The 21,346-nt window shown below is 38.2% G+C and overlaps 1 protein-coding gene across 1 annotated transcript in view; it reads left to right on the forward strand.

Annotated features, from left to right (window-relative positions):
- The window catches only part of MAP2K1 (mitogen-activated protein kinase kinase 1), a 40,822-nt gene that overhangs the window by 6,046 nt on the left and 13,430 nt on the right, over window positions 1-21,346 (forward strand). Inside the window, exons 2-5 of the mRNA XM_050903271.1 lie at window positions 12,544-12,754; window positions 14,875-15,021; window positions 18,188-18,265; window positions 18,804-18,855. Of these exons, the coding sequence (XP_050759228.1) occupies window positions 12,544-12,754; window positions 14,875-15,021; window positions 18,188-18,265; window positions 18,804-18,855 (488 nt within the window). The remainder of the gene's footprint in view (window positions 1-12,543; window positions 12,755-14,874; window positions 15,022-18,187; window positions 18,266-18,803; window positions 18,856-21,346) is intronic.

Raw genomic sequence — 21,346 nt, forward strand, 5'->3', positions numbered from 1 at the left:
CTGGCATGACCTCCGAGTACAACTGCCTGTATTTGATAGTCAAAGAAGAATTTGGGAATTATGCAAAACTGGTTTGAACTTCAGTTTGTATTACAATTTGCAAAATAAATAGTTGCTTACTTGCTACACATCTTGCAATTTTCATGTTTTTCAGTATCTTTCTCAAGGGAACTTCACTTTGGACTTTGTAGGAGTAGAAAGGTAGATTGTCTCCCATCATTTGTAGTACGTGTTTTGTTTTGAGTTTTTGGTCTTTAAGTTTGCATTGTAAGATGGAATGGCACGAGGGGAGCAGCAGAACCAGTGGGCTGTTTCCCAGTAGACCTTGTTCCAGGAGGATTTGTCCTCCATGGAGTAATTTTTTTTTTGTCAGTTTTCTTGGATGTGAGTTTAGATGAAATGGAAGGAAGATTTTCACCAAGTTGTTAATTTGAATGCTTGCTGGGTCACTTCTGCCTTTGTTTTGGGGGGATTTTTTTCTTTGTTTTTAAAACGAAAAAGTCTCTGAGGAGGGGCAGCCTCTCTGTGGAATTCCTTTGACTTCAGAGGAGCTTTGTGTGTGTAGTGTTCTGGAAGATTCCAGTGTTCTGGAATTTTATGACTGATCTGGCTGGATTGCAGTTGTGTTGAACGTGTACGTGGAATTACTGCAAACTTGTAAATATTTTTAAGAAAAAAATTTCAGAAACTCTTCTTTTTGTTCATCTTCTACTAATGAAAGATTAACCAAGCTTACAAATACATGTGGTATGAGAGGATGCATTTTAGGCAGGCAATAATAAATGCTATATAATTCCAAGAAAGCTATGAGCCTTTTGTTATTCACTAAATCTTCCAAATTTAGATTAAAACATACTCACTCATAGCATTCTCTTTAAATGTGCATGAGCCTGTGCATAGTCCTTCATTGAATTAGAAATAGCATTTTAATAATACTTAAGAAGCTAATAGAACATGTGAGCTGTTATAATAAAATAGCGGAAAGTAAGAGCCTGCATCACCTTACTAACTTTTTATATTTCTGGATGCATGTGCTGAAAAATTACAGCTAATTAAGCATACACAACTAGTACAGAAATTAATGGAAGTAGCAAATTGACCTGCGCTGCTGTTACTTGATAGGCAGCTTTTAGTTTACAATTATGGACATAGGAAAGATTTTAATATGCTTAATACTGAAGTAGCAGTAAATACCAAATCTTGTTACATGCTTACACTTAAATGTAAGTGTAATGACAGTAATGGAGGCATCCTTTAGTTGTTATGATGTTGTCTTTGTTCAAAAAGCGTAAATCAATTTAGGAGAGTTAAATAAAAACTGGGTATAAAAATAAATGTTGTTGCATTCCAATGAGATGAAAGGTAAGGGAAGTGTAGGCTGTAAATACGGATCCAGCCGCTTTTCTATCCCTTATAGCACCAGTTCTGTAGATGGTTACAAAGGTGTGATTTCACAATTAAGCACGTGCAAGATCCTGCTCCTTCTGAAGAAGTCCTCTCCTCTCCTTGCTGTGCCCTTGTATTCCTGACACTTCTTTCTTGTATCAACTCTTAAGTGAGTCAGATGTGCATGCTGATCTGACTGAGAACTTACCCACCAAAGGACCCCAGGTTAGTTTTTGGAGGGCTATCCTCTTGTGCTTGCGGCAGCATTGATGTAGCTACGCTGTGAACTTAATCAGGGAAATAATCTGGCTGAAAATTTGCAGTATTTTTTAGTTAATTTTTGAATGGATCTGTTATCTGAATTGATTACTTAGGAAAGAATGGCTAGGGGCAGAATGAGGCAGAGCCACCTCCTTTGGCAAGAGCCCAGGCTTTTGCAGGATTAAGTGACAGGATACTCAGAGCCTGAGAGCTACTATTGAGATATGTTGAAATTCAGTAATTACAACAATTTCTGAGTAGCACATCTTTTAATTGAATAGTCTCAGGTCTCTGTCTCAAGAGGAACAGATTACCTCTGAGACCTTCCAGTGTTATCTAGTAGCCAAAGAAGGCTTAAAAAAAAAAAAAGGGTTGAAAGGGACTAGGTAAACCCGATATGTAGTTGAATTATTTATTTGGCGTAACAGTGCTACTGTTCTTAATCTGGGCAAAGGGTCTTTGCTTTAGCACTAGCTTAAAAAATGTGAAAATTGTGGGGAATTCACATGAGACAGGAAATCCATCAGCCAGTTATTTGAGTGGATATTGACTAAATATTTCAATGTATACAGGAGAAACTCTGAAATGAACTTAGGAAGGAATTTTCTTTTATGTATGGTAAACCTAGATGTTCCCTTTAAATTATTAAGTTCTAAATTTTCCAGTAAAAAAGCTTCTTTCCCCGCCCCTTCTTGCCTGTGTTACCCTTTTTACAGCTGCATTTGCTCTCCCATCATTGCCCTGGGGATTGACTGGGCTTTATAAAGTGTACAGATTCCACTGCCAAAACACAAAAATGTCTCTTTGAGGAAGCAGTGTTAGTTGGCAACATTGGTTTCTAGCTTGCTGAATTTTTGGGGAGCAGGTTCTTTCTTCCAAAGACTTTTAAATTTTTTTTTTTTTAAAGGAAGCAGTGGAATTTTTTTTTCTGAAGACTTATTAATGTGTTGCTAGAAATTAGTAATCAGATGATGTCTGATTTGATATATATTCAATATTACTTAAACAAAATCTTGATTATACTTTGGAACGAATGTGCAAGGCTTTCTGCCAGTTAGTGCCCACAGGAATTGAACAACTGGGAAAGACTAATTCACTGCTCAGTATCTCTTCGCAAACATCTGTTGAAAAGCCATTGTCATCCGGAGTCTTGTCTGAACAAGAGGAGAGTGAATTCCAGCAGAACTTCTGCCTACTGACAGCTGAGGACGTGGTCTTTCACCTGGATTCGGTCGCCTCACAGGCATCCAGCAGAAGGAAGTATAAAGTGGCGTCCGTGACTGGGTGACACATGCAAAAGGCGTAAGAATGGAAGCAGATTATTTTACTTTACAGCCTGAGAACTAGGACAGAGATATTCCAGCAGTGTGTGATTCTTTGGATGAAAAGTATCTTCTTAAAAGTCTGCTTATGGGTTTTTTAAAACAAACCATTGAAACTTCCTGGCAACTTTTCTTTCTTTCAGTGTTTTTTTTACAACTCGGCATTGTTCTGTGCTTTTCTAGAACTCTCTTCAGTGTGGTGGGAAGATGAGTCAGCAGATTTAATGTAGCAAATACAACAATCGTAGAATGCATTTTCTTGGGGAAAAATATTCTGTCTGGATATAGATATGTGTGTATTTATAGGTGAATATTTCTATATGTATTGGTACAGTCTATACATATGTTAAGTAAAAATTACTAATTTCTTCCACTAAATGGCTACACTGGCAAACGTTCTGTGTTATGCAGTCCATCCATTTGAAATATAGGCAAGGATCTAAACCTTCCATCCATGGCTTTCTCTGAATCCCAGTTATGGGGGTTTTTTTGTATGTTTTAATCTGCACATTCTGGCAATTTTCTTTCCCAGTCCCTGATGTGTTAACTGCAGCTTTTGATGAAGTTTGTGCTTCTGTGCTCCTTGCTCAGCTCTTACACAGAAGGCATCTCAATTCTAATCCTGGCTTTTTCATGGGCCTTGTAAACCGATACTGTAACTTCATCTTTTTTATTATTGTAGTGTCTCTCAAAGGCTGTGTATCTACCACATAAGGGAGTCGTGAAGATACTGTTACCATTACTATTGCACATATTTATCCCTTGTTTTTAATCATTAAATTGAACTCCTAGTTCAGAGACATAAAACAATGGAAAAGCAGGACTTGTGTAAATACCTGTGTTGGCTGATGATCAGAATTTTGTAACTTCTGTTCATCCTCTGTGTTGTGTTTTGAATACCCGATAAATAAGTTCCTTTTTCTGCCCATAAGGAAGTGTTAATTGCCTTATGATTCTTTTGTTCTGGTTGTGTGTAGTGCTGGCTAGGAAAAATCAGTGGTAGGTGCACAGATATTTATGAAAGGGAGATCAAGAACTTGGATTTCTGCCCTGGAGATTCAGCTCTTGAATTTCTTAATTTGAGATGGCAAAGTTTATTTGTGGCAAACTTTGAGTTCAATGCTACAGTAAGTCCTGAGGAGGCCTTTTAACTGAGGAAAAAAAACCCCAAACCAGCCCATCAGTTGCATTGTTTAACCACAGAGCTAAACGTGTGAAAGGGGTTCCTGAGCCTTGCTGGCAGCTACTGCTGCCACCCAGGATAAAGGGCTGTAACTCCAAGTGGTGGCTGGGAACAGCTCCAAAAAAATCTGGTAGGAAGAGGCACCCAGGGCATGAATCTGATATCTGTCCATTTGTGCCACTGCTTGCATCTGTGGCTTTACTCTCTTTGAACTCTGTCTTCAATTCAAACATGTTATTTGGCATGCTTTGGCTTAGTCAAGAAAAAATAGTCTCAAATGCTTAATAGGATAGTTGTTAAGCGAGGAAGCTTAAAGCAAAGATTCCTACCCAACAGCTCAGCCTACGAGGAGTTTTTGAAGTTGTCCCGTTGGTTCGAGACTCAACAGGAGACTTGAAGTCGTATTGCGTATTTTCTTCTTTCAAATACATGCCTTTCAGCTTTAGAAAAATGAGAATTCTTACATTGAATTAGTCTAGCAGGATACTTTTTTGGACAGAACAATACTTTTCTAATAGTTTTGTTTTACGTACATTTTACTAAGAAATAGATTTTAATCAAATTATCTGCCTCTTACTGGGTAATTTTTTTCTGGCAGCATTAAACCTCCAAATATGCCCTGCCGTGTCTGTTGCATCGTGAAAGTGGAACGGTATTTTCAGATGTTAAAATTCATGCTAGAAATGAGCAGGTGTATTGGGCAATCATATATCCCACATAAAGGTAAGGGTAATTTATGAAGGACCTCTTAACATGTTGCAAGAATTGAAAATAAGCAGGAAGTGAAAAATAGCGTGTTTTTCCAAAACAAGACTCCTTTGCACTTATGGCGAGTTTGGATATTTTTGAGTAGTTGTTTTAACTGCAGGTTTTATGAGGCTGCACTGGAGTTAGCCCAGACATAGAGACACCTGTGCAGTAAGCTAGGAGAGTACTGTTATTACTTTTATCTTCCATGTTACTCTGTGAACTGTTCTTTGTTAAAGGAAAAGTTAAATAAAAATTTGTCTTATTGCCCAGGTTTGGCACAGTCATGCAAAATAGTAGTCTGTCTTTTCAGAACCGCAGAATGTCTTCATGTTCCTAATACTTTATTTCAGCTCCCTGATTGAGGTTGTTCATGGAAATTATGTAGTGAACTGCCTACTTTCTTCGCTAAATTGACAGTTGTGTAGGCTTGGGGAAAGCATTACTGTCACTGTTCTGGAAAACAACCCCCAAGCCTGTATCCTCGTGTGACAGTAGATCTGAAAGTGAATGTACTTCTTTATGCTTTCACTCATGCTAATTGTTCAGCTTGCAAAACTGGTAGTAATGACTTTGAACGACTATTTGACAAATTACTGTTAAAGACTGTGTCAGACTTTTTTTTCCTCTACCACATTTTTTTCTTCCCTCTCTAAAGTAGACTTCAGGGTTGAGTACAGCTTTAATGTAGCCTTTAGGATTGAGTATATGATTAACATCACTAATGTAAACTAAAAAAAAAATTCTCAAGGATTTGGAGCATTTGAGTTAAGAATAAGGATTTATTTTCTGGTTTTGTTACGACATTGTGTACTAGCAGACTAAAGGCAGCATTTCTCTTCTCGTTACTGGTTCAAAGAGAGCAAGTATACTCTTAAAATGGTAACTCATCTCTTCCAGGTGTGCTTTCTTCAGTGCTAGGGTGGCTACTCCCAAAAGCATGGACTGAGAAGTCTCTTCTTGCCTTCTGCCTATCTTTGTGTATAGGGTGAGAGCAGTCTTCCGAATCTGTTATTCCCTGCCCAACCTGTGTGTAGGAAATACAGGTTTGCTCAGTATCTCCTTACTCACTAAAATGTACCTACAGTGCCCACCTGTGTGTGATATGCACATGTTTACACTGGTTATAAATCATGGGGGTTTTGATGCTTAAAAAGAAAGTTGTACAACCAAACCTTAAGGGAACAGTATGATAGGCTCAAAAAGTGACCTGGTAACCTGGTGAAGTGGTGGTATTTGTGACATATCTTGTCCATTTAGGAGTTCGTGGACAAGACCATGTGCGTCTCTGGGAAGCAGAGAACAGAACACTTAGTCCAGCAGTAACTAGAGGTGTTGCTGTGCACTTACTTTCTTTTGTTGTTGTTGCCACCCCGTATTTTTTCAAAGTGTCCACTTTTGGCCATTGTCAGGAGGTGAGATACTGGGATAGGTGAGACAATTCTGAAGGTCTTAGATGAGCTTCCATACGGGTGAGGTGGCACTGAGTCTGAAAAGCTCCCAGTATCCCATGCTGTGATTTTCCTCAGAAAACCTTTGTCACCTCTGTGATATTCCACAAACTGGCTGCAGAAGGGGTGGATCTGGGTTCCCCCAGGATGTCAGATTGCAATTGTCTTCCAGCCTCTAAAATGGGGATTTTGCAAAGTGTAAATTGACAGTACTAGAGGTGAAGTTTCCCTGCACACATCAGAGGGTGGTTGTTTTGTGAGGAGGTGTGGCTGTGTGTATTTGGTAGGAGACCGCCCTCTGATTAAGTTCTGTTCTGTTCTGCATTCTTTTTAAACTTTTGAGGGTACAGAAGTGCCGCGTGACTAGGAGGAGGACACTGCACTGTCAGCATACTTCCTTGAGTACAAAAAGGAAGAAGTAATGTTGACTTAATAGGAAGGATCCTACCTGATTAAGTGTGGGTGGAGATAATTCCCTCTCTAGAGCACCTGGTACCTCGTGCCGCACTTGGAGCGGGGAAACAAACAAACAACTCCCCCCAAAACTTGCCCTGAGTGTATATGTTTTTTTTAAGTTTCTGTTTAGTCTGGAAGAGAGAGATCTTGTAATAATTGTATCTGAAGTCCAGTGGTTAAGACACTGCACTTTCTACAGTGGTATTGTCTGCTAGCTGTACAGCATATTTATCCATTTCTGCTAGCTGAGTAAGAATATATTTATCGATAGTGTTCTGTGAAATTACACTGTTTCTTTAACAAATGGAGAAAACAGGACTGACCTCCCTGTGGCTTCATTCAGATGATCACATTACAAAAGCTGGATTCTTTCCCTAGTGCAGTATGTTTAGTATGTGCTTGGCTTTAAAACTGATAGCAATAAATTAAATTATAACGTATTGCTTTAGAGTAGTGCTTGGAACAGTGAAGCACTGAGGTGATTTGATGATTTCCTGCTTTGATGGAACTCTGGCAAAGGTGTAGCGCGTTGACAGTGAAAAAACAACTCTAAGACTGCAGCAGGTAATGGTGATGAATTTTAATAGGAATCTTTGTCTCTGAATAAAAGTTTTATATAAGATTAAGTAACTACTAGTGCTCCTTCTGGAGGCAGACGTTAGCACACTAGCATGCTGCTACTTTTAGCTACCAAAGCTTCCTTAACATTTTCATGGTGTCCTAGTGATGAACTGGCTTTTAAGTATTCCCTCTTCTGTATTTCGTATGTGTTGGTTTAGTTTCATTTGTAAAACTTCATATGCAATGATTTACTTATCCACCTGTTTCTGTACGTGCTTTGCGCTGCAACTTGGCTGTGATACTTTTATATGGTGAGGGTCCAGATAACAGTCATAGTTACTGGTCAGGGGATAGTATTCCTACAGTAGTTCGAGTTCAAAACTGAAACTACCGAAGTCCTACCTCCTAGAAATAATGAGATGACACAATTTTGATGACACAAATACTCTTATTTATCTATTTACATTTGAAATTGATTAATATTTAGTGCTTGAAGCAAAGGATCAGAATGAAAAAAATCAATTCTGTCCTGATGTCTGTCATTCAATTATCATAAAACTAACTGGAGATGTTACTTATAGTTACATTCTGAATAGTAATTCTGACAATGCATTTATTGGGTTAATATCTTTCACAAAAAGTCTTCAGATTAAATTACTTCACAGTTAGAGAATTGGTCCTGAAATTCAAGTGAGATCAGAGAACTTCATTGCTGTCATTGTCTTGCATGTCACTGCAAGTAATGAAGGTTTTACCTTCATTACCAGCTTAGAACATTCTGGTGATTTTTCTGGTGGCCAAATTCTAGATAGAGAAACTGATGTGCTGAGATTCATGGGACCAATGCTTTTCCATCTATTGAGAGCCTTTGGAATCTTCTAGTGTTTGAGCAAGGACCCCAACAATAATTTATACTTTCAAGCAAGGAAATGCCTGTATTTCTAGTGAATGCCAAGTTTATTGAGATTGAAAGGAGCAATGTAAAAAAAAAAATGCTGTCATGGTTTAACCCCAGCTGGCAACTAAGCACCACGCAGCTGCTTGCTCACTCTGCCTGCGGTGGCATGAGGGAGAGAATTGGAAGAGTAAAAATGAGAAAACTCATGGGTCGAGATAAAGACAGTTTAATAGGGAAAGCAAAAGCCGTGCGTGCAAACAAAGCAAAACAAGGGATTCATTCACCACTTCCCACCAGCAGGCAGGTGTTCAGCCATCTCCAGGAAAGCAGGGCTCCATCATGCGTAACGGTTATGTGGGAAGACAAACGCCATCACTCCGAACGTCCCCCCCTTCCTCTTTCTTCCCCCAGTTTTATATGCTGAGCATGACGTCCTGTGGTCTGGAATATCCCTTTGGTCAGTTGAGGTCAGCTGTCTTGGCTGTGTCCTCTCCCAGCTTGTTGTGCACCCCCAGCCTCCTCACTGGCGGGGTGGTGTGAGGAGCAGAAAAGGCCTTGAGTCTGTGTAAGCACTGCTCAGCAATAACAAAACCATCCCTGAATTATCAACGCTGTCTCTAGCACAAATCCAAAACATAGCCCTGTACTAGCTACTATGAAGAAAATTAACTCTATCCCAGCCAAAACCAGCACAATAGCTTTATAGTGATGTACATTAGACTAACATAGATGTGATAAATGCTATCCTAGCAAATTTTTTGTTACTAAAGCATCAGCGCATGACCGAGTGTTTTGTTTCATCAGACTAGCATTTTGTCTGCTCCAGGTCATGTGCTCAAGCATCTTTGTGTTGTCTCCAAACCCAGAAAACCCCTTCTGCTTGAGAGAAAAACTGAATAGTTGTTTTCTTCAAAACAGAGCAAGAAAAGCCTTGTTGCATCCTGTTTCTGTCTCTAGTTTCTTTATTTTTCCAAACGCGCAGCCCTGCCTTCTTCAGTAATCTCTAAAATGACAACAAGTTCCTTTTCAAAACTTGTAAATAAAAGATAAAGATCACTTGTTGCTGTGGCTTACTGGACCAGATTTTTCGAATGAAACTGAAATTTCCTGTTAAGGTCAGATTTTTGGGGGGAGGGTGTGGTTCCATTTTGGCATTAAGTCCACATGCAGACTTCAGAGAGAGCTAAAGGTGTTGCTTGCTGAGCTCCTCTGAAAATCTTACCCTGTATATCAAAAGGGCATTTAATATTGAACTATTACATTTAGGAGCTTGATATATTTGTATTTCAGAGATGTTTAACAATTCAACAAAACTGCTGCTGTTAAGTTACTTGGATGTTCCTTCAAATTTTGTTGTATGGTTTAAATTGTCCTGGCTTCTTTTGAAAGAGAGATCCAGGTAGTGGATGGTGAGCTCTTGTCCATGTGGTCCTGACTTCTTTAAAGCAGTGATACAGAATAATAGGTCTGTCTCTGCAAAAGTCGCATCCAATAAAACTGCCTCATTGATTTAATATGTTTTGTAGGCCCTATTTTCTGGGCAGTCATGATTTTGATATAAGCACAGGGTAAAAGCAGACAGGTAAAAGACACTATGAAAAAATTTATTTTTAATGACTGAACGTGTACTGTAAAGTTACTCTGCTTCTAATATGAAGAAATACCTGAAGGATACTGTCTTGGTAAGTGGCCCCAAAAATACCAGGGATCTGTGTTCTCCTTTTCTGCTAGTTGTGTAGGGTTTTATGGAATAAAAAATAATCTGTACTTCCTAAAAATAGCAATGTTTAATGTACATAAAATCAGTATTTTTTTATTGAATAGTATCTGTCAAGTGTGTGTGGAAGGCTTGCTGTTTTTCAAGCTTGCTGCAAGAGCAAACCACCTGAGCAAGCAAGCAGCGCGTTCCTGGCCTCGCAGGTCACCAACCAGAGCACTTCACCTCCTCGCTGACTGCAGACAGTGTGACGTGGGGAGTGTATCAGACTGCTGTACTGGCAGGGTTTGTCAGTGTATCCTCTTTGAAAAACATGAGTTATCTCTTCTCACAACAGTAATCTTCTAGGGTAAAATATAGAGTCTGCATCCAGCATGCATTGTTCCAGAGTTTATTGTAGGAAAGTAAGGGGTGCTTAACTTTGCTCCAATTTTTATCCTGCAGTCATAGTGTAAGAAGAGCTAGTTCAGCTGTGTTCTAGAAAAGACACACATTACTTTGACTTCAGGCTGGGATTTGTTTGCTTTACTGGGCACGCTTGAGGGGGGGAAAAAATAATCCAGTGATTAATCGGCTTACTGTTTTGCATTTTAGAAGTTAGTTAATGGTTCATTTTTAAAACAGAGTCTGTAAGTCAGATTAACTTGAATATTCCTATAAGCCACGCTTATCTACACAGGGAAATTTTCTCATTGTGGATACTCTAGGATATTTGTTGTATGATTATATTCCAGTATGATTATACTGATAGAAAGCATGGTACGAGGACAGAAGTAAAAGTATGTTTCTCTTTGTAGGATAGCCTGAAAATGAAGTATCTGCACCAGAATGAAACTATTTGTATACTACAATAGAGGCAGTTATGGTAGTATAACTACAGTAGAATAAGTACATCAAAACTTACTATGTAAGACTGTTCTGATGTTGAGCAGCATTGCCAAATTACATCTGCCCAGGGTGAGTGTTTTGTGAAACTTGCTCACAAGTGTTGCCTGGTAATCCTATGCTTGGACTGTTAAAATGTCAAAATAACAGGCTGAACAGAGCTTCCCTTTCCATCAAAGTTCTCATTCTATTTCCTCTGTTTAGCTCTTCTAAGCATTATCACTTCCTAAGTTAGCTTAGCAATTGCATCCTGTCTAACATATTTAAACTGATAAATGAAGTAGGAGTGAGTCATCGCTTAAACTTTCAGAGTGATTGTGTAGTAAGGAAGAGCTGTGAATATTTATATTATTTTGATTTGCCTTGATTAAACCTTACATACAGTCAAACCAAGATTGTTACCCTACCTGGAAGCGCAGGCTCTCTAATGAATGAGTTGAGGGTTTCATCCTGTAATTCTTTCTGTTGAGTCTGGGGCTTATTTGTCATTGCTTCTTGGAGAATCAACCTTGTATCTTCTCAACTGACCAGCACATTACTGGGCATTCAGAGAATGTCTCTGTACAGCACGTTTTGAAAGTGGATGTTTTATGAAGTGATGAATAGAAATAGTTTTCTTGATTATTGGTGAGATATAATTTTTTTTTTTAATGGGAAGTGGTTTAGGCTCTGAAGAAGATTCTGTTCCTCAAGTTTTTCATCCTAGCAACACTGTATTCCCTGGGAACATTGCATTAAATTTGGCTAAGCAAAACAGGTATTTCTTGTTAAATGTTTACTCTTGCAGCAGCTTACTTTTGCAGTTGGAAGCGGGAAATTTTAAATGAGCTTTTAAGTTGTCATATTATTGGAATGAAGCGTTTTCATAGGATCTGAAGTTAAGTTATTAAAAAAGAATCTTCTGGGGAAACTGAACTTCTGTCTGTAGTCCCAAATTTAACTGCTGTTTAAAGTTTTGTGTTTCCATTTTGTATTGCTCAGTGATGTTAAACCTAGGTTTCTAGTAGATGTGCCCTTAAACCAAAGAAAAAGTAAGCTTAAAACCTTAGGGCTGTTTCTTTTTCCCAGTTAAACTGAAAAAAAAAAGGGGGGGGGGACGGGACACGACGACTTCTGTGTTTCCAGTGGCTGTTTCTAGTGCATGTTTGTTTGGCTGTGCTTGGTAACTTTTTACTGATATCTAAATAAGAAGCTTCTGAATAGATTATTAGTTATACAATTATGTGAAAATCAGTAGATAAAACGTTTAGACAAACTCAGTAGGAAATTACAACACAATCCTTGAAAATGCGAAACTAAAAATAGCGTGGAGTGATGTGCTGTGATTCATGAGATCTCTGATCATAAATGCTGAGTCATTAAGCCACTCCTGTAGGTCGTGAACCTTAACATGCACGAATTTGGGCAGAACCTTAAAGATGGGGAAACTGGGTATCATCTGTTTGTCATTGTTATATCTGGAATAAAATACTGTTTACTTAAATCAGAGTTTCAATAATACATATGTCTCTCATGGGGATGACTGTACAAGTTGGGTCCTTCTAGAATAATGTACATAGGTGCAAAAATGTAGTGGATTTAATCTGACCTCAATGCTTTATTGCTCTTCCTCTTGCAACACTGCTGGGTAAGCTCAAACAGCTTAATAATCAAGCTGTTCTTTCTCTGTTGTACAGGACAAATTTGGAAGCACTTCAGAAGAAGCTGGAAGAACTAGAGTTGGATGAACAGCAACGGAAGCGCCTTGAAGCTTTCCTTACCCAGAAACAAAAAGTTGGAGAGCTGAAGGATGATGACTTTGAGAAGATCAGTGAGCTGGGAGCAGGAAATGGTGGTGTGGTCTTCAAAGTATCTCACAAGCCTTCTGGTCTCATAATGGCAAGAAAGGTGAGTGCCTCATAAATAGGAACTTAGAGATGATTTTTCTTAAGGAGGTTGTCTCTGATGAAATACAGTGACTTTATTTAGAGAAGGAAGTGGTGTTGACACACATAAAAAAAGACTATTTAATGCCAACTTTCAGAGAAGTTGATGTGTTTCAAAAAGTAAGAAAGGTTGCACTTGCTTATCCTAAACTTTCCAGTTTTTCAGAAAGTGTCCCATGTGTTAGTATTGAAAGGATAGGCATTCATTCCCCCTTTTTTCTGCCTGCTGCCAGCACCGCCCCCCTCACCCCCCCGACAAATATGATCTTTTCAGCTGGGTCTATATCTTTCAAAGAAAATGTGGTAGACTCACTCATGAGTAGAAGGCCTGAAAGAAGTTACTGAAAGGTATACATTAGGGAAAACTGACAATATCCTGTATTTTGGGCCATAAGTTTAGAGGAATGGGAAAGATACCACCTGTCCTAAGATCTTCCTTCACAGCTGCAGACCAGAAAAGGGCCTCTGGATGGTACTGGAAAAAAATGAGAACTCAAAAAACTGAGAATGAGGGAATGCGTTGGAGTACAGTGACATTTCCTGTTTTATATTTTCATCATAGGGTGCAGGTGGCTTCTGTGCAAAAAGGTACTTGTCCTTCTGGCGAGAGGAGTTTTCAATGATTCAGCTTTATGCTTTACAACCAATAGCAGTTGTGACCTAGTTTGTAAGAGAACTGAGATTTTTTTTTTTTTGACTGAAATAGCTTGATGTTTTAATTCTCATCTTGTTTATGTGAGGAGCTTTCACTTTCTCTCAATATCCCTGGGAACCAAATACAGTAAGGGAAATCCACCTCTGATACTGCCTGATTATTTCTGTTGGGGTACCTCATGCCTCTTCCTTCCAGGAGTGAAGTTCCTTGCATAGGTGGCACTTGTTACGAGGCAGCGTGTCAGGATATATGCCATTGTACCGCAGTGGGTGAGATGGCAGGCAGGCTACTGTGGTTTGTGGGAAACATAACCTAGCCTTTGAGAAGGATAAAACGCAGGTCACGCTCAAATCCCAGATCCCATTGCTATGCTACACTGAAAACTTCAATTTTTTACGTTGAGAAGTTGAAAGACTTCAGGTATTCCTTTTTTTAAGAAGAATACACTGTCATCTTCAGCAAAACTAAAGGACAATGTGCATGTACTGACTTTAAGAATAAACCATGCTCAGTGCACTGACAGTTTGGAGAGAAGCAAAGAAAAATGCCCGCTTCTGAGGTGTGAGAATTACGAAATATATAAATCACTGAGGTTTTCTTGAACTAAATCAATTTAATTGATCCCCCCCCCCCCCCCCCCGTGGATTTAACAGGAAATTTTGCCCCAATTCATTAATATTTGATGCAACTGAGATCTTGGCTGAATTGCAATTTTTCTTTCATATATGGACTAAAATTTGATTTCCATAATGTCTCTTAATCTTCCCTTTCACAAAAGAAATACACTTCTTGTATTGTATGAGATAAACAGCCTAGTGGAACAAAGTATTTTATGTAATCTCCCCTTTACATTTAGATTCAGTTTGGGAGTTTTTAAGTTCAGGTTTGGCTCACTCCTTCAACTAATGCTTTACAAACACCTGTGCAGATATTTTTCAGCAGCTGCTTCTGAGTCAGTATGTCTTTGACACATTTCCTTTAGACATTTGTTGATGGCTTTTCTTCAACATGAAGAGCTTCAGTTTCTGAACTATCCGTAAAAAACAGATGAGTGAAGAAAATGTGCTGGAACAAAAAGTTTCTGATAGAGAAGTATTTTGTGAAAAGAAGAGATGGAAATCCCACCTTTTCATGGGTGCTGATGTTTCAACTTTCTCATGCTGTATTGTAGTGTTTTCTTTTCCCTTTGCCACTAAGAAAATAAGGATAGATTATTTTACAGTTAAGTCATAGAATAATTCTGGTTGGAAGGGGCCTCAGGAGATCGTGTAGTCCAACCTCCTGCTCAAAGCAGTGTCAGCTACGAGATCAGAGCAGGCTGTTCAGGGCCTTGTCCAGCTAGGTATTGAAAACCTCTCTGAACAACCTGTTCCTTCTGAATGGCACTTTGCCACTAAGAAAATAATAAAGAGTGGATTATTTTACAGTTAATTCATCTAGAGATCAAGCCGGCTATTCGAAACCAGATCATTCGTGAGCTGCAAGTTCTACACGAGTGCAACTCTCCATACATAGTGGGCTTTTATGGAGCTTTTTACAGTGATGGAGAAATCAGCATTTGCATGGAACATATGGTAGGTACATATAAGTCTCTTGGCTTGAAGTTATTAACGGACCATTAATGCAAAACCTGAGTGTCACCAGGACTTAAGTTGACAAAGTAGACCCTTCTGCATGAATAAAGAATCAAATACTGTGTTTCAGATTTACTCTGCAAATCTGAGGTTGGGATTGATAGGGTCTGTTTTATTCCCTTCTCCAGTATCTGCTCTTCTGTAGAAGTCGAAGCTGTACAAATATAGCCTCTAAATTGCTTCTCCTTTATCCGTGGTCCTTTTTGTTTTGTCTTATTTAAAAATATTTACCCATTTCTACTACTTAGACACTTGTTCTGATTTGGGTTTAGTTTTGTTCTTATGCAGAATGGACCAGATCACTCTGATAATACAGCTGTGTAGCCTTTAGTAGCTATGATAATGAGAATCTAGTTTATTCTTGTTTAGATGAATCCATATTTTGTCTCCTTTTTTCACATTTTACAGAAAATGCAAATATAAACAGTAGTGCACAGGAAGTGAACAAGCCCAGAAGGATCTTGTACAACTTTTTTAATGCCAAAAATATTTTTAACTGTGTTTCATTTTAATAGAAAAGTACACATTCTTCTCGACATCTGTTTGCCTTTCTCTAACCATATGGAGACAAACACTAAAAGTAAATTTTCTGTAATTAAAGGTCAGTCAAATTTTTTGCCTCACTTGCTTAGTAGAGGACGTTTTTAACAGTATGAAATACAATAAATCTGAGGACTCTTTTATTTTTTCCCTGAAAAAACTGTTCCTTTGGAGAGAAACCTTATTTTTTCTGGAAAGTACATGTGATTGTTTTAATGGTTCTCTGGTCTTCTCTTACGGAAATTTTTAGAAGAAATCGATGGTTGCCTAGGAACGAGTGATCATGATCCAGTTTTTAAGCATGTGCTAGCCAAATAGAAGGTGTGCATACCCCAAAATACAAATGACTGTTGGGAATTATGAAGAAGTTAGTTTCTCAGAATTGAAAAGAATAATGAAAAATAGGAAAATAGATGTTAAAAATGACTGACTGGGCATTGTTTCAGAATACGTTATTAAATGTCACAAATGTGCACATCTGCAATTGCTAAAAGAGCGTGTATGTTAGTGCATGCCAAAAGAGAGATGGTGGTGGTATATAATTACAAGTAGAAATAAAAGGCCTAAAGAATCTCAATTTCTTTGTTAATGAGAAAATTAACAGGAGCGATCAGGGTTCGCAAGTTCCGAAGCAGGGAATGATATATCTGACAGTAGACGTTCAGTTTAAGAGAAGGCAATATGAAATCTGGTGTTTCAGTGCTGAATCTGGTCTAAGTCAGACTGGATGCAAGATTTTACACATAGAACAATTGATCAATAAGATATGAAATAGAAAGGGAAGGTGGATTACTTAACTTGTAGTCTTAATTAAGCCATTAAGCTGTTGGCTTAATGCGGATCACGAGGTGGAAGTTTTTGGTGGTCTTCTGGATAAAAGATTAGATGAGAATCTTATACATATCTTTCTTTCAATTACTGCCAGTCAAAATTCTTATTTTTAGCAGTGAGTTACAAAACATAAGTATGAATACGAACAAAAAGTTGGAGGTGGAAAAGGCATAGAACTTGAAGATTGGAGTGTTTGATATTTTTAGGTACATAAATTCAAAATCAATGCATAACTTTGCTTAGCAGCAGGTATTTAACAGGGAAAAGGATTGGAGTCTGCTCCTGAAAGTTGCAGCCAACACTAGGCAATTGAATTGTATTCAGCCTCTTCCAGGATTGGAGCTAGTCCTTAGGGAGGGGGAAAAAAAAAATAGTTTTTTTTTCTGTATGAAATCTTTGTTAATATACTGGTGTCTCAGCAGAGACAGCTCTCCAGAAATACAGACTGGTTACACAAGAGATTTATATAGACATTTTTTTCCTGTTGGCGTATTTTTAATCGTGTGGTGTATGTGGGTGTGTTTTTTTACAAAAATACACGATCAAATAAGTATTTATATACTTTCCTTCTCATAGGAGTTTTAGATTTTAGTCCTCAACTAATAAAACTTTGCATTCTAGCTCTTCTCTTTGCATGCGTAAATAGCGATGAAAACTTCCAAAGGATAGGTTACTTTCCATAGGCAGTTACTTTCTCAAGTTGGATTTTTTTGTCTTGAGTACTGGAAAATACCAGACGCTGATCCGGACAACAGGATATTGTTTTTTAATTTGAGAAATAACTTTCTAATTTCTTCTTGATTGTGTATTCTCTATTCTAGAGAATCTAGAACGTATGCACAAGCCTATTGTTGAATCAGTTGCTAAAAATAAATAGCATTTTTTACAGTTTTCCTTCTGAAAAGCTCTTAGCAACAGTGGAATATATTTGACTTTGCTGGGGGTGTGTGTGCATGCATTCAATTTATTTAACCTAATAAGATTAGCAAGACTGTTACTTACCATGAAACTTTAAAAACATTTCTTCCTATTTTGGCTCTTTGAGAGCTGTGCGAAATCAACCCTCCATCCTTGGAAGTGGACAGAGTCACCCTGGATATGCAGAACTAAGAGGCCAACTTTCTCTTTGTAGGATCTCATCTGAGAGATGAGGGGAACGGGGATCTAGGTTTAATTATGATAATGGGGTGCTGCTAGCAGCACGCATTATATTCAGGAAGAGAACTCTGTCTTTTCCAGTGTGATGAATTTTCATCCCCGTAATCAGGATCACAAAATCTTCTATGCTGCTTCAATCCTCCTCTTTCTGCCTTTGGAGGGGTAGAGAGTATCATGGGATGGCTGTGACAAGAAAAAAAATGCATGTTATTACATTGGACTGAAAGTTAAAGAAATCTGTAAAATTCCTCATGCTTGGTTGACAGCTATTTGTGGACAGTACTTCCTTAGCAAGATCCAAACCGTGGAAATGCTAGTATGGAAGATCATTGTGTGAAGTGTTTATTTGAGTGGATGTTGTTACTGGCCAAATGTTTGTTTAAAATAAACATAAAACTGACTAATTCCTACTGAGGAGTGATTTATTTTTTTTCAGATATGCACCATAACAATGTTATATCAAACATGAAAAGCAACAGTGTGTTTCTCACCAAATTTAGGCTTCAGACTACAGTCCTGTTTAAAATGTTTTAGAGTAATTTGATTAAAGCTTGAATATTCAAACATTTATTATTAGGATGGTGGCTCCTTGGATCAAGTACTGAAAAAGGCTGGAAGAATTCCAGAGCAGATACTGGGCAAAGTTAGCATTGCGGTAAGTGTGTTCATCACTCTCAAAGGCTGGAAGTGGGTACGCTTGTGTCGTGGTGTGGTAATGCCAGATCCAGGAAGCTGCCATGTCAGGACTGAAGGATGTGGGAGAGAGAAGTATTGCCAGATTAAGCGTGTTGCTTTCTTTTAAAAAGCAGTCTTTGTACATGTCATTATTTGGTAGCTCAGGGCATTGGAATGACTAACGCATTCTATTGCATTTGCTTTGATTTTTCTGCTTTTGTATCAGCTGATCTTTCTGGATAAGAACAGCATTAACACTTCATTAAAAAATTTTGAATGTTACCTTTTCATATCTATTGTGCAACAAGCTCTGTGTGCAAAACTTCCATTAAGGGGTTAGTTGGCTCTGTTTTTCTAGTCTGAGGTGGAGGTACAAATTAAAACAAAATAATGATTTGTAGTGATTACATTTTGGGATTTCTGTTACGTTGCATTCAGTTGGAATTCTTGTATAGACAAAGCATGCAATTCTCTCTTCTGTTTCATAAATTAAATTTTTTTCTTTTATTTGTCTTTAGGTAATAAAAGGACTCACATATCTGAGAGAGAAGCATAAAATAATGCACAGAGGTGAGATAAAATTTTACACTGTAACTTTTCTTGAATATCATTTTTATTCAAGTTAAAATATGTGCTTTTTCTATGATTGGTTCTTTATGGTTCAATATGACTTTGGTTCAGAGGGTTTTTCTTGGGTAGTGTAAGGTAAACTTTTTTAAATCCAAATCTCTTACTATGACTGTAATGTATCTTTAACTGCTGCTGTCTTACTGCAGTTTATCTGGGTTTATAATCCATACTTAAACCTGGTATGCTTGTATTGTATGCACACACAGAATTTCTGTCTGTGTTTGAACCTGCTTGCTGCCAGAGTGACTTGGCCGGTTGGGAGTATGTGCTAGAGCTGGGAATCTAACTTGATACCAGAAGTACTCCCTTTGCAGTGAAGATAGGAATATGTTGAAGGGTCTGAGTGATTCAATCTCTAGTTCCCTTAAATACTAAATAAGTCTTCCTGCATTTTCTGGGAAGAGAAGAAAGCTTTTTCAACACAAAAAAAAGTACGTGATAAACTTCTAGGTAAGCACAGACAGGTACAGAAGCAGAGGCTGCAGTCTTGGACAGTACTATGCACTGAAGCAGCTCTGAAACATTTCTGCCTGCAGCAGTGGCACTTGGGCCAAGTTAACTATTGCCTAGTGTAGCTGCAGTGAAGATACACCCTGGGTAGTATAGTTGTGGGCAGTATCTTTCTTAGCAATGTCAGCACTTGAAATGAGGCAACATGTATGGAGGTAGGCTCTTCATGTAGTTTCCATTCCTGTACTTGGTTAAGAAAGAGAAGCAGAAGACAGTTAAGATACCTATGAATGGCGTTTTGTAATGGCATAATTAACTCTTTATGAAGAAAACTATATTAAAAAGCATTGTCCCACTGTATCTATTTCTTCTTTGCAACTGCTAGTCTTTTGATAGTAACAGATCTATTAAGTGTGACAACAAAATCTTTGGAGAGATTCACAATTAAAACCTCTGACCTAAAATTAATTTGACGTTCAGCACTCATTCTTGCCATTAAAACTTTTAAAGGAAAGTCACTATTTCTTCTCACTGTCTTACATTCACATGCTATTTATAGACATCTGTCAAGCAGAATTGCATTTTTGTTATACTTAAATGATTTTAAAAACATGGCGAAGCTATGTAAAATGAGAGTGTTGCTAACTGCACTCCTGGGGTTTTTGGTTGCTTTACTGTAAAATAAATGTACTGCCTTACTTTCAGCTTATAGCTGCCCTTTTTAAAATCCAGCTCTTTTATTAATCTGTTGCGTGTTCCATTAAACAAAAATGACACTTCATATGGTAAAGTAATAAATTCCATTATTCCTGACATGAGTGTAAATTGAAGACTGGAGATGGAGCAGTTCATGTTTTTGTTTGAATGGCAGTATTCATTGCAGTGATCATGCAATATGTATAAACCATGCCAGCTGCTTCGGTGAGTTTTGTACCATATGAGATCAATCTTCAGATTATAAAAATATCTTCATCAGACACTAATATGATCTGAGTTTACGTTTGTTGGCCAGACCAAAAAGAATAATTAGCAATCCTAGCTTATACAATGTGTTGTAGGATCACCTTACACATGTAGTAGATTGTTTATTACATGTTTCTGTTTTGTGGGGTTTTTAAACAATCAAGTATAGCTCTCTTCTGGAGCAAGGAGGCTGGAGGTAGACTCTGTAAAGATTTCTAATGGTAGTTGCAAAGCTATTTGTCTCTGTTCAGAGCGTAAGGGAGACTCCTGGGCAAGAGATCTTCTTATTTTAGGGCATGCTGGAGGAGTTACTTTTGTATCTTGTAGTTTTAATTCAGCCACAGCAGTGGTTGTTACCATGTTGGTTGCTTGGGGGTTTTTTAGGTTGTTCTTGCTCAGCTGACTGCTGAGACAGCAATTTTTTTTCTTCAGTTTTACAATCTGTAAATCTGATAAATCGAAAATAAAGCCCTCCTGATCTTGTTTAAGTGCAGCTTAACCTCACAGTATTGGCTACATCAGAGATTACACTTTAAGTGCATGGACCAACAAAAGTTCCTCTTCTACATTGTTTCCAATGTTACTGGATTGAATGTGCCCTGCAGTGTAAAATTCCATGTACAAATGTGAATTTTATTTTTTCAGCTCAGTTTTCATTTCTGGCTACTGTCCACCAGTTTGTCTGTGTTACAGGTTGCCCTTTGTGCGTATTATTTGTAGACCCCCATATGTAAGTTGGACCTCATGTGTAAGCTGGCACACTAGACTGAGCTGTTACAGCTTGTCATCTTTGTTGAGAAGGGCCCTGGTTCAGCTTCCTGCATGTCAGATTTATGAGCAAGATGCTGTCCTGCGGTGTGAAGTTCTCTTCTGGAGGTTGACTGATGCTCAGCTGTATGCTGGCTCTGCTGTGGTACTGTGTGGTACTCTGTCATTAAGGAGGGACTGGCAAGTGGAAAAAATGTAATACATGAAAAGTATATAGACTGAAATGGAATCTATGTGTGAGATCTCTCCT

Source organism: Gymnogyps californianus, chromosome 11 (assembly GCF_018139145.2).
Source record: "Gymnogyps californianus isolate 813 chromosome 11, ASM1813914v2, whole genome shotgun sequence".
NCBI lineage: Eukaryota > Metazoa > Chordata > Aves > Accipitriformes > Cathartidae > Gymnogyps > Gymnogyps californianus.